At 35.3% G+C, this 13,400-nt stretch overlaps 1 protein-coding gene across 1 annotated transcript in view; it reads left to right on the top strand.

The window, feature by feature from the left end:
* The window catches only part of TIA1 (TIA1 cytotoxic granule associated RNA binding protein), a 52,929-nt gene that overhangs the window by 17,076 nt on the left and 22,453 nt on the right, over positions 1 to 13,400 (top strand). Inside the window, exons 7-12 of the mRNA XM_052647441.1 lie at positions 3,109 to 3,184; positions 9,424 to 9,532; positions 9,914 to 10,009; positions 10,109 to 10,193; positions 10,573 to 10,696; positions 11,522 to 11,667. Coding sequence (XP_052503401.1) covers positions 3,109 to 3,184; positions 9,424 to 9,532; positions 9,914 to 10,009; positions 10,109 to 10,193; positions 10,573 to 10,696; positions 11,522 to 11,667 — 636 coding nt within the window. The remainder of the gene's footprint in view (positions 1 to 3,108; positions 3,185 to 9,423; positions 9,533 to 9,913; positions 10,010 to 10,108; positions 10,194 to 10,572; positions 10,697 to 11,521; positions 11,668 to 13,400) is intronic.

The raw sequence follows: 13,400 nt of genomic DNA, 5'->3' as shown, positions 1-13,400 counted from the left end.
TTAAAAATAATCTTATATAGAAGTAATTTAAAAATCTGTTGTGAATTTTTTTGGACATTAATTTTGACACCTGAATGTAATGTATTAATATTCACTTGAATAAATGTATTGTTTAGAGCCTATTCAAGCAGTTAACAGCCAAAGATTATTTTCCCTTGATAAATCTTTGGTCTTCAATTATCTTAATTTTTTTTTTCAGTTAGCATTAGCTTTTAAGAGACGAATGTGCTGTCCTGCATCCTGTTTCTTGTATGAGTGTCTTGCTAGCCTGGTCATAATCTAGTGAACTTGTGCTGTGATTAAGGAGCTTAAACCCTTTGGCACTTCTATGATACCATGCATTTTCTGTTAATATATTTTAACAAAAAGAAACCTTAATAGTTTAAAAAGCAGTTATTAAATGTTAATTCCAGGATATCTGTCCTTTTGTTGTTATTGTTGCTATTAACAACAGTAATAATGCCTCTTAGTATTTTGTGAAGCACTGTATTGCTTCCATTGTTATTAATTGTACAGTTTAGGCCTGTTATAAATAGCTCACTTGAGTATTTATCATAAAAGAACTTTAATATTTTGAAAAGCATGCCTATAATAGAGTAAGAATAAGTTGATTATTGCACTTTCTTAGAAGTAATTGTTGAATCTAGAAAACAAAGTTTTTAGAGTTTCTGGTTGCTTTATTATTGGTGTTCCAGCTAGAAGAGTAGAAAAAAGGAAATGCTAGCTTTGATTTAGTTTGATGGACAGACCAACAGCAGAGAATGAGAAGGAGACTGGAAAGTAAATGCTGGTGGTATTGATGTTGAATTTGGGAATTTTCATTTGAAGAGTTTCAGTTCACTGGTAGGAGGATGAAAATGGATAGTGACCAAAGAATGATCATAAGTAAGGGGCCAACTTTAAAGGCAGTCACAAGATTAGAGTTTATAGGTGGGCTCTTCTTTTAGGTGACATTTTTCTTGATCTCTTAGAACTGACTTTAGGAAAATAAAGTTCTAATTTCTTGATTGTTCCTTTTAGTCTGTTTTAGGGTTTTGATGATGGATAGCTGGCTTTCGGATATCTAGATTGGACAGTCTTAACCTTTGACCTCTTAAAGGCTCTATAAATTTCTGTATGCAAAATTTTGTGCTTGTTTTCATTTTGGTGTATAGTATCTTTGTAAATTTTTTCCACTTTCAGCGTAGTCACAGGACTGTAAAGGATTAAAGAACTCTGATCTGTATCTTTGCTACTTCTTCCTTAGAGAATTCTTTCAGATAATATAAGAATCAAGGCTAACATTTCCTAAAACTTAACTTTAAGAAGAAAAGGCTTTTCTAACATTTTAACAGATTAAATGCTATATTATTAAATATTTAGATTTTGATTGAAGTCGCTTTTCTGAAAGCGTGAATATTTAGTTTGGGGTTAAGATAAAGATTGTTTAACAATTGGCGAGTGTAAGTTAAATGACATCCAAATTTTAGTAATTTCATTACTTTTTAATCAAGAATCAATAATTTCTTTTTGTTAAATATGTTGGTATCATAATTGTAGTCTGTAAATTTTCTTAGAGTCTACTATGATTACTGATGTATATATGATTTTTTCTTGATAAGACCTTTAAGTTTTATAATTTTCAGTTGAGATAATGTCTAAGCTTTAGGTTATTCTAAGAGTTAGTGTTTCTAAATTTGAAGGAACCATTTTCAGTTGGTAGCATCACTTCTTGATTTTTCTTTTTAATTAAAGGAGATACATTGATAAATACATATATTGAGAGATTCTCATGATAGTCAGGTATTGTCTGTAGATTCTGCAACAGTGCTTGATTTAAAGAAGTTGTGTAGTAAATGTTGGCCTATTAAAATATTTGGTATAAAATTACAGCACTTTCTTTCCCTAACTTATACAGCTTAAATTTTTCCTGTTCCTTGAGTTTAGGGTAGTCTAACAGATTTTGCTGTAGAAAGAGTCAGCTACAAATTAAATGCATGTGTACCATAAGTATTTTTACATATTGAGAAGTGACTTGCATTAGTTTTCCTCTTTCACCATCACCTCTTTGTCATTTTGACCCTAAGCACTTAATAAATCACTCCTAAATTTATCAAAATATGCTTATGTATACTTTAATATAAAATTATATTGCATGGCTTTCTGACTTGGGTTTTTGTTGTGAAAGTGCCTGTTTTGTTCATGTGTCCTGAGAGAACAAGCATTGTGACATACCTGGCTAACTTAAAAGCAGATTGCCTGCGAAGCACAATTTGAGTCCAATTTTTTGAGGTATGGAGTTTTAGCTATCATGGCTGGGTTTTTCACTCAATCTCAAATAATAGGGCTCTGGTTATTTTGCAGAGTATCTCTGAAGAATGGACAGAATTGCCCTGGCTAACTACAAGCTACGGTTCACAGTGGATAAATGTTGGCGTGCTTTTTTACTTTCTGACTTTTTAAAATTTTGCTTTTATATCTTGTAGTTTCCAATCAATCTTATTGCTATTTTAGAATTTAGTATAAAATCTTATATAGAATAAGACTAAAGTGTGTGTCTAGTATTTTTCTTCAGTAGTTTAACATATCTGAAAATGTCAAGTTCTCAAAATTTACCCATAGTTCAGAAGGGGGGTGTGAACTGATCTGAGAAAATGAAAAAAATTAATTGAGTTAGGGAATATACAACTTTTTCATTCTTTTAGTTTCCAGTTTTCTATTTTAATTTTTTAATGATTAGGTAGTATATAGTGTAAAATAGCAAATTATAAATTGCATGGTTAAAGAAAGCCATTCATTTAGTGTGCCAGTGAACCCTATAAATTAAGTAATTTATGTGAATAGCTGCTTTTACCATGCTTAATATTTAAAAATGTAAAAACTTTTTGAAGTGGGAGGCAGTTTCTGTAAAATGTATACATATATATTTAAGAAGTTTTTGATTTGCATGTTTATAAAATTAAGCCTCATTTGCTAATACATGATAAATTTTATAGAATAAAAGGTAAATTTGTATTAAAGGTTCATTTTAATGAAGATGAAACATGAAAATGAATTGTGTATGAAATTCTCACTTGATACCCAGAGGAGAGTTTGCAAACCTAAACTTCTGATTGTTTCTGATTTCAGAGATGCCCGAGTGGTAAAAGACATGGCGACAGGAAAGTCTAAGGGATATGGCTTTGTCTCCTTTTTCAACAAATGGGTGAGCTCAATAAAAAGTGCATGTGCAATATAAGAAGAAAGAACAAAAATGTTCATTTCATTTCAGTTATTAGTCATTTCTGTCATCTACCATTTGTTCATATCACTGATAATTAGTACTCTTACTAGAGGATACCTTCTTTCTCCTGTTTGATTATTTAGTCAACATTTATTTAGCACCTTGGGCTTCCCTGGTGGCTCAGATGGTAAAGAATCCCTCTGCAATGCAGGAGACTGGGGTTCGATCCTTGGGTCAGGAAGACCCCCCGGAGAAGGGAGTGGCCACTCACTCATGTATTGCCTGGAGAATCCCATGAACAAAGGGGTCTGGCAGGCTACAGTCCATGGGCTCGTAAAGAGCTGGACACAACTGAACAACTAAGCACATGTGTTTAGCACCTGATGCATGCAAAGTACTAAGAAAATGTTTTCAGAATATAAAAAGTAGAGGTGTTTAAATCATCATCCAAAGATAGGATAGATATTGAGTATCTCATATATTTGATTTGTTATCTCCCTGTTTTATATTCCCATGTTAATTTAAAAGTAGCTAATAAAATGTTCCAGTGGATCAGAATTTTTCTAAAAAGAGTATATTAATGTATTTGAAAATGTCTCATCATTTCCTTCATTCAGTAAACACTATTGAACATGAATTTGCATAGGCTTGAAGTTTCTGAGTTTTGCAGAGAAAAGGAAGGATAGCATAGTTTCTCAAATGAGAGGTGAAAGGACGTTATAGAGAAGGAACGGCTTATGTTTATGACAGCTGTATAAAATCTTTGGTGTGTTCTCCATACAATGTAATACTGTGCTGTTTACAAAAGGAAAATGAATGAGGAACCTCTGTAAGTACTGGTTATGGAAGGATTTCCATGGGATATTGTCAGGTAAAAAAACTTTGTGTAAAAAATAAGAGAGTATATTATATGTGTATGCATGGCAGGGGGCAGGGTGGGGGTGATTTCTTTTCCCCCTGCATCCCCCCTGCAGAGATTAACAAGACATTTGTAAGGTTTCCTGTTTGTGGGCTAGGTAATGAGAGGCACATGGGCAGGAGGGCAAGAAACTTCTAGCTGTATTGTACTATGTGAAGTTTGAACCTTGTAAATATATTACTAATTCAAGTAAATAGTTTTTTTAGTGTGATAACTCAAGATTCCAAACAATTAAATGCAGAGATACCACACTTCTAAAAATATAGGGGTGGATGGTAGGAGAATTTATATGCATTAATCCTGGATTATACACTCAGGTTTCATTAACGTTTAATTTTATTGTATTGCCTCTATGTTACAATTGTTTGCCAGTGAGAAGTGCAAAAATACTGTATTTTTTGTGCAAGAGTGCCTTAGAATGAGCCATTAAAATTTTTGATACTATGAAATGTATTTTAGAAAGGATTTTCTTTAGTAAAGGGAATATTTGAAATAGATATCATTTCTTGATAACTTCAGGTGAAACTTATAAGCATCATTTATTGTACCAGTTCCTTCTGAGTTTTTAAAAACATGTTTGCAGTTATGCCAACTAGTGTCAAACTGTCCTATATTTTCTAGTTCCTGTGTCTGCTTATATTGAAACTAATGTCTGGTTATTCCTCCCTATCCAGATATTCACTATAACAGCCAGCTTGCAGCCATTTTACTTTTCCAGAATTGACTTTTCAAATAAAAAATCAGCCCTAAAATTGTTAACATGGCCTTTTTCTTTTAAAATTAATGTCTGTGCTGGGTCTTTATTGGTGCAAGAGGGATTTCTGTAGTTGTGGAGAGTGGGGGGCACAACTCTTTGTTGCGGGCCCTCGAGTACACATATTTCAGTATTTGTGGCACACGGGCTTAGTTGCTCTGCAGCATGTGAAATCTTCCTGGACCAGGGATCGAACCCATGTCCTCTACATTGGCAGGTGGATTCTTATCCACTGCACCACCTGGGAAGTCCTTAACATGGCTTTTAAGTTAAGGCAAAAGAAGGTAAAATGCACTGTAATTGTGTGTCAACTGTTCGCACAGTGGCATCGTATCTTTCAATCAGATTCTAACTATCATCTTCCTTTCATGAAGTGAAAGTGTCTTCTCAGAAGCAGGTATTAATCTAAGAGGTCAGGAAAAATCCGTATATTAGAAGAAAAATTGCAAATGGTAAAGCATATTGAGAGGTGAAGATGTAAAAGCTCTGTCATGTATGGTCCCATCTACCAGGTGTAAAAGGAGATGAAAAAATAAAAACTATGAGACTGTAACTAGTTCTTAAAGCTTTACTGTTAATCCCAGCATAATATTTAGGGAAGGTAGAAGAATACCTCATGCAATGAATTGACAGTCACATTTACTTTAAAGGGTTGATAAATAGGTTGTCAATGTTTTGTAATACTTGGTGATAGAGGTTGAGGTCTTTGAGTGGAGTAAAAACTCATTTTTTTGCATTTGGGATTATGGAATATATTCCCCTGCTATATGTCACTATTTAATGCAGAGTTAGTATGAAAGTCAGATATAGCAGAGGATGTCCATGTGTGACCTCTAGTCACCAGACATGGATTATAATCCTGACAATCATCACACAAAAGGTATATAACTTTGAATAAGTGATACAGTTTAATCTTCCCAAATTTATATTTTCGTTTTTATAAATTTGTGCTATGTGCTTGGCAGGCATTCTCTGGTGTTGCCAAGTGCCACAGCGCTGATTGCAGTTGCCCCTGGCTCCCTTGCCTCTCCTGTGTTGTGTGTCCTAGGCAAACTCCAGTTCTGGTTGAACATACCTCCCTGCCTACTCTGAAGTAACTGAGTGTTGCTAGAGAGAAACTGAGTCAGCTGGTTTCACTTCTAATTTAGCAGTTACACATAGATAAACACATGGCTCTGTCTTTGTAAACCTGTGTTTCTCTAGTAAAATTGATTTCCTGTTCTTTGAAAAACTATTTTCATGCTCCCTCATTTTTCCTCAGATATTCCTCGCTCTTTTTCTCCATCATCACCCTGAGCTTCAAATGAGAAAGTAAAAGCTATCATACAGAAATTCCCTCAGCTTTCTACCACCAAACCTACATTAAATGCTCTCACCTTCTCCCTCTCTTCTGCTGTTGCAGTGGAAGAAGTCTTTCCTCCACTGTAGTTGTATATGAGCATGTGATTATGTTTGTTTTCTAGGGCTGCTGTATCACAGTAGCTGAATGAGTTAGAACAATAAAAAGATTCTCTACGTTCTAGAGGTTAGAAGTCTGGAATCAGGTTGTCATCATGGCCATGCTCCATCTGAGGACGCTGGAAGTGTCCTTCCTGCCCTCGTTAGTTTCTGGTGGTAACCGGCAGTCCTCGGCATCCTTGACTTGCAGCTGCATTGCTCCAGTCTCTACCTTTGCCTTCACACACGACCCTCTTTTCCTCTGTATGTGTCCTTGTTAACTTCTCATCTTCTTACAACAGCCCTTCTTTAAAAGGGCTCACCCTAACTTGTATTACCACATCTTAACTAATACACCTGCAAAGACCCTATTTCAAATGCAAATGAGGTCACTTTCACAGTTACGAGGCTGGATAGATAGGACTTCATATAAATTTAAGTGACACAGTTCATCCAACAACAGATGGTTGTTAAACATCTTACAGAGTTCAGACTGGTTAGTGTGGAAAGCAATATTTGTTTTTTCAAGAATCATTTCCTTTTTACGTGTCTTAAGAACACTTTCAGCCTTAAATTTACCTGTTGTTTTGTGCTAGGTTAAGCGCACATTTGACCAAAGCTGAACCCCACGTCCTTTTCAGTCTACTCTTAAGTTGGCTTTATTCTTACTCTACACCAAGCCTACTCTTTTCAGGTTCACCTATTGATTTCTGCTTGCTTGGCTCTCTGACAGTACATTGTTGTGGGTTTCTTCCTTCATCACCAGCTATTCCTTCTTGGTCACCTTAGCTTGCGATTTCTTCTTTATCCAGTTCTCACATTTTGCTGTTTTTCAGGGCTCTATCCTAGGACGCTTTCTTTTCTCTCCAGTCTTTCTTCGTGGCTCTGAACCTTCTACCTGCAGCTCCATTTACTTCACACTTAACTAACAAATTATCTTCGTTTAGCTGTCTTACACATATCTGAAACTTAATGTGTCTTAAATAATCGTTTCTTCCTCAAACTTGTTCCTCCGCTGCCTCCCAGGCTTCTCATTTCCGTCAGTACTAGCACTGTCCTCCCTGCTGCCCAAGCAGGAGCCTAGGAGTTGGCTTTGATTCCTGCCCTTTTAGTTACTGTGCACACGGCCCCCCCACCCCCATTCTATTGACTCTTCCTTTAGGTTACATCACTGTTACTGTATTAGTCCTGGTCACCAACATTCTTTTTTAATCTGAATATTACATTAGTCTTATAAAGTGTTTTTTTACTGTCTTATCTCCCCAAACTGTTCTCCTTAAAACATAAGGATGGCCTTCTTAAGACATAAATTGGATCATGATAATCTCTTACTTAAAATAATCAGTTTTTTCTTCTCACACTTTTCCTTTTGGCACACTAGATTCCAGTGATACTAGTTGTGTTTCACATGCTTCTTTCAGATGTGTACCAAACTCTTGCCTGCCTTAACATACTTGCAGTGGTTTTCCCTCTACCAGGAACACTCTGGGTTTTTGACTTTTCTAGCTCCTTTTCCTCAGCTTAAAAGTCATTTCTAAGAGACCTTCCCTAATTGTGCTGCCCTAAGGTAGATTCTTTTTTTTTAAATATAAATTTATTTATTTTAATTGGAGGGTAATTACTTTACAATATTGTATTGGTTTTGCCATACATCAACATGAATCCGCCACAGGTGTACACATGTTCCCAATCCTGAACCCCCCTCCCTCCTCCCTCCCCGTACCATCCGTCTGGGTCATCTCAGTGCACCAGCCCCAAGCATCCTGTATCATACATCAAACCTGGACTGGCGATTCGTTTCATATATGATATTATACATGTTTCAATGCCATTCTCGCATATCATCCCACCCTCTCCCTCTCCCCCCGAGTCCAAAAGACTGTTCTATGCATCTGTGTCTCTTTTGATGTCTCTCATACAGGGTTATCATTACCATCTTTCTCAATTCCCTATATATGCGTTAGTATACTGTATTGGTGTTTTTCTTTCTGGCTTACTTCACTCTGTATAATTGGCTCCAGTTTCATCCACCTCATTAGAACTGATTCAAATGTATTCTTTTTAATGGCTGAGTAATACTCCATTGTGTGTATGTACCACAGCTTTCTTATCCATTCGTCTGCTGATGGACATCTAGGTTGCTTCCATGTCCTGGCTATTATAGACAGTGCTGCGATGAACACTGGGGTACACATGTCTCTTTCAATTCTGGTTTCCTCGGTGTGTATGCCCAGCAGTGGGATTGCTGGGTCATAAGGCAGTTCTATTTGTAGTTTTTTAAGGAATCTCCACACTGTTCTCCATAGTGGCTGTACTAGTTTGCATTCCCACCAACAGTGTATGTGGGTTCCCTAAGGTAGATTCTTATCCCTGTATCTCAGCATGGCATATTCTTGCTCTCAGCCTTTTGTTTCTGTCATGGCACTTACCACAACTAATAATTACTTTATTTGTCCCCTCCAAAAAGTGGAAGCTCCATGGCAGCAGAGACCATGTCTGCCTCTTTGACTGTATTCCCAGCACTTGACGTTAACTGCTGTCTAGAACATGATGACTGCTCAGTATTTACTTGTAAGATGAATGAGTAATCAAATGCTGTTGTTGAAAGCTTGTTGGATTGTATAAAGTGAGATTTTCATCCATAATAGTCTGGGTTGTTGGGTGAACTTGACAATGGCTACCTCACAGGGGCTTTTGGGCTCGAGTCTTTGAGGTGATTAAAATTCCCACGGGACTTCCCTGGTGGTCCAGTGGCTGAGACTCTGAGCTCCCAGTGCAGGGGGCCCAGGTTCGATCCCTGGTCAGGGAGCTAGATCCCACATGCTACAACTAAGACCCAGAGCAGCCAGATAAATAAATAAAATTTAAAAAATAAAATAAAATTCCCAAAAGCCCTTATGAGGTAAAAGAAAGACAATTTAAAAGCACCATTGTAAAATAAATAAAAGCACCATTGTATTTTAGGAAAGCTGTCATATATTGTGTATATCATAAAGTATTCCATTAAGAAAACATTTGTGGAAAGCAACCATGAGTTTTCTCTTTTGCAAACAGTTGTTTAACATCAACTAACAGTGGCTTCTTTGTCATTTCTAATGTTGTGTGAAACAGGATGCTGAAAACGCCATTCAACAGATGGGTGGCCAGTGGCTTGGTGGAAGACAAATCAGAACTAACTGGGCAACCCGAAAGCCTCCAGCTCCAAAGAGTACATATGAGTGTAGGTGTATTGGAGAAGAAAAGGAAATGTGGAATTTTGGAGGAAAAACACTAGATTTTAAGTGTTAGAGCTGTTCCCGGAGACTTATTGCAGAAATAGATGAGAAGCAAATCAAGACTACTGTTCAAAAATGTACTTAGTTTTCATTTTTGTAATTATAAATATTAAGTAATATCTCTAATGTCAAGTCTCCTATTAATTAGAGAATACTGAGTAATATTTAGACCTTCTTCAGGGAGGTTTAATCCTCAATCAAATTGTAATATGTATTAAACAAGCATTTTGATCAAGATAAATATTACCATTACAGTAGTATAGTTAATATTGCTTTCCTCTTTCTGAACATTTTATGAACTAAAAATATTAAACTTTTCTCCCCAGCAAACACCAAACAGCTATCATATGATGAGGTCGTAAATCAGTCTAGTCCAAGCAACTGTACTGTGTACTGTGGAGGCGTCACTTCCGGGCTAACAGGTATGGGGACTTTACCTATGTGGCATCTTAAGGTTAATTTTAAAGTACTTGATATTTGTAGGATTTTAATGCGATATGGTTTTGGATTTTGTCTAACAGAACAACTAATGCGTCAGACTTTTTCACCATTTGGACAAATAATGGAAATTCGAGTCTTTCCAGATAAAGGATATTCTTTTGTTCGGTAGGTGTGGTTTTTAAAAAAACTTTTACCTCCAGATCATTTTTGAACTTTTAACTTAGTGGTTTTCTTTAAAATTTACTTTGGTTATGAAGAAATAGAAATTTCTCTAGCTTTTATTAAATTCGCCACAATAACTCCTTCCTTCCAATACAAAGGCAAATCATTTTCTATTAAGAGAATTTTCTCCAAAAAATGAAAACATAGGCCATTTTATTCTCTTATATTAACTTCCTGTTTTACCTCAGGCCCAGTTTGATTTTTTCAAATGTCTTATTTATAAGTACCTTAAACAATTTATATTGTAATTCTTAATATTATTATAATTGTATTATCATTGTAATTGTAATATCATTGTAATTCTTAATATTATTTTCAATAGGTTCAATTCCCATGAAAGTGCAGCACATGCAATTGTTTCTGTTAATGGAACTACCATTGAAGGCCATGTTGTAAAATGCTACTGGGGCAAAGAAACTCTTGATATGATAAATCCTGTGCAACAGGTGAGAGGGTTCTTGACTTTGCAAAGTAATGGCTGGACTAATAGGTATTTTTAAATGAAATTGTTAATGTTTCTAGCTACAGTGATGGCATATAGGGGCTCTTCCTACATGTATAATATTATAGTTCCAGAGTGATGGTTCATGGATGCCGTGGTGAAATGATGAATGTGACTGCCTCAACTGACTCATGCTCACACCACATTGGATTTTTAAATGTTCTAACAAACCTAACAGGGTATTAAAGTTTTTTCTAATTCTTAGTAGACTTACATACTATTTGGAGAACTCACAAGCATGTTTGAATTCAGTTGAAACAAAAGCTATAAATATATTTAGGACCTTGGCGTTTTCTTCCAGATTTTGCCACCTTTGTTTTTCCAGGCAGCTCTAGTAGTTCAAACTTGATCCCACAAACATGTCTATGAGGAAATAGTAAATGAAACATCAAGATAGGATTGAGAAAATCCTAAACTATTTAACTTTCTTAAGTAAACTGAATATATATAGTCTTCATATCTTCCTTATCTAAAGGAAACACTCATGGATAATTTACAAAATACTTAAATGTTCTCTTGAGTTGAATGTTTATTTCTAGGGCATTACCTGCTGGCTCAAACAATATGGCATTTAGAGCATCACTGTAGAGTTGAAAGAGTATGACCTTGCTGTTTTTTAGCATTGACAACTTACTCTTGCTTATCCTTTAGTTTTCATTGTAATGATGACCCTATGTGTTATGGTTATGTATTTGTGGTATATAAGGACTGTATATGCACCTATAATTTCAAATAATACTAAATTATCTGTTATAACTTTGCTTAATAGCAGAATCAAATTGGATATCCACAAGCTTATGGCCAGTGGGGCCAGTGGTATGGGAATGCACAACAAATTGGCCAGTATATGCCTAATGGTTGGCAAGTACCTGCATATGGAATGTATGGCCAGCCGTGGAACCAGCAAGGATTTAAGTAAGCACACTTGTTCTTTTCCTTTATTATTAACCTTTGAAAATGTCAAGAACTTAGGAAGAGATTTTAAGTAATTAGCAGGTAATGTGGCCTTCTATCTAAAGCATAGCATTTTAGAGAGTTTTTTACTTTATAGTTTTAAGTGTATATCTTTTAAAAATTGCCTGCAAATGTGTTGCTTTGATTTATAACCAGCATTATAAGCACTTTGGTAATGCTTGAATGATTCAACAAGTATTTAAGTAAGAAAATAGTAACTTAATAGTTGTTAAGGTTTTTATGTGACTAATGGTCACTAGTCTTTCTTGGATACAGTTATTTTGATCCTAGTTGCTTTTATTCATTAGGCTTTTTTCCTGTGCAAAAGGGTTTATTCATACATTGTTATACAAAAGCTTCTTTATACATCCTGAATTATGCAGTTTTACTTAAATTTCTGAAAAAACACTTTGCAGTTTTTATTTAAAATGAATCTTGTTATGTTGAAATATTTATAAGCTTACATATACTAATAAATATTTTAATTTCTTCTTTGAGTAATATAAATGCAAGTCCGTATTATACCAGATGATCAAGATTCTTTCAGACAGTGGCTTGTTCAATGTATGTCAAACCCCAGGAGAACAGTTTTGAGATTAGAGATGAGTTTTTCTGAGTTCAAAGGGAATAAATGTTTATAGATAAAGGGTATTTTCTTAGCTGTAGTTAAACTAACAGAATTAAACTGTACAAATTAAAGCTACATGGATGCTTATTTTTAAAAGAAAAACCTTTTGCCTTTGCCTTCTCTGACTTAAACAATTATTCTTATATTTGGGCTTAAGGAAAAGGATATTTCCCACATATGTGTAATTTCTTCTTGGCATTACATTTTATTTTAATCAGTGGATTTCCCTTCCCCTCTGCTTCTTTCACATTCTCCACCAGTCAGACACAGTCTTCTCCACCATGGATGGGACCAAATTATGGAGTGCAGCCACCTCCAGGACAGAATGGCAGCATGATGCCTAATCAGCCTGCAGGGTATCGAGTGGCAGGGTATGAAACCCAGTGAAAAAGGACTCCAGGATCTAAAGTCAGGGGCTTAAGGCTACAGGGAGTAGTGAAGCCGTTGTTTACTTAACAGATTTATCAAATCAGTCAGTGCAAATGCCAGATACAGTGTATTTATTTAAAAGATTCATTTTTCAATCATGAAATTACTTATCATCCACATTGTTTTAAAAAGAAACAAGATGCTGGATGTCTGCCAATTTTTGCCTTCATTACCTTTTTTAATAAAGATTCTCAGATCCTTGTTTCAAATACAAATGCAGGGATTGCTGCCACTTTTTTTAAAATTGAGGCAGAAAATTGCACAATGTTGAACTTTTCCACTGAAGTAGTGTGCAGTTCTAGTTTGCATTCCTGATATGATTTAAAACATGTAATATAAAGATGTAAAAAAAAAAAGAAAAACCAAAACTGTGCAGAGTCTAGAAGTTCTTTGTAATCTTCAGCTAATGCACAATTCTGTTTTAGGGTTTTTTTGAAATAGACATTGTTTGAGCTGTCCCATAGCCACGGTTTCCCTCTGCCGTTTTTAAATATAAATTATTAGTTTACATCATTTTTGTATCTACATTTTTTCACAAATTTGTCTTGCCTTATTAAAGTTCTGTAAAATACACTTAAATGGAAAAAAAATGATGTTCATTTAGATTGAAAACTTTTCTCAGATGGATTGATAATTG

Source organism: Budorcas taxicolor, chromosome 11, assembly GCF_023091745.1.
Source record: "Budorcas taxicolor isolate Tak-1 chromosome 11, Takin1.1, whole genome shotgun sequence".
Taxonomy (NCBI): Eukaryota; Metazoa; Chordata; class Mammalia; order Artiodactyla; family Bovidae; genus Budorcas; species Budorcas taxicolor.
Note: the sequence above shows the minus strand (reverse complement) of the source record. Positions and strands in the feature narration are given on the sequence as shown.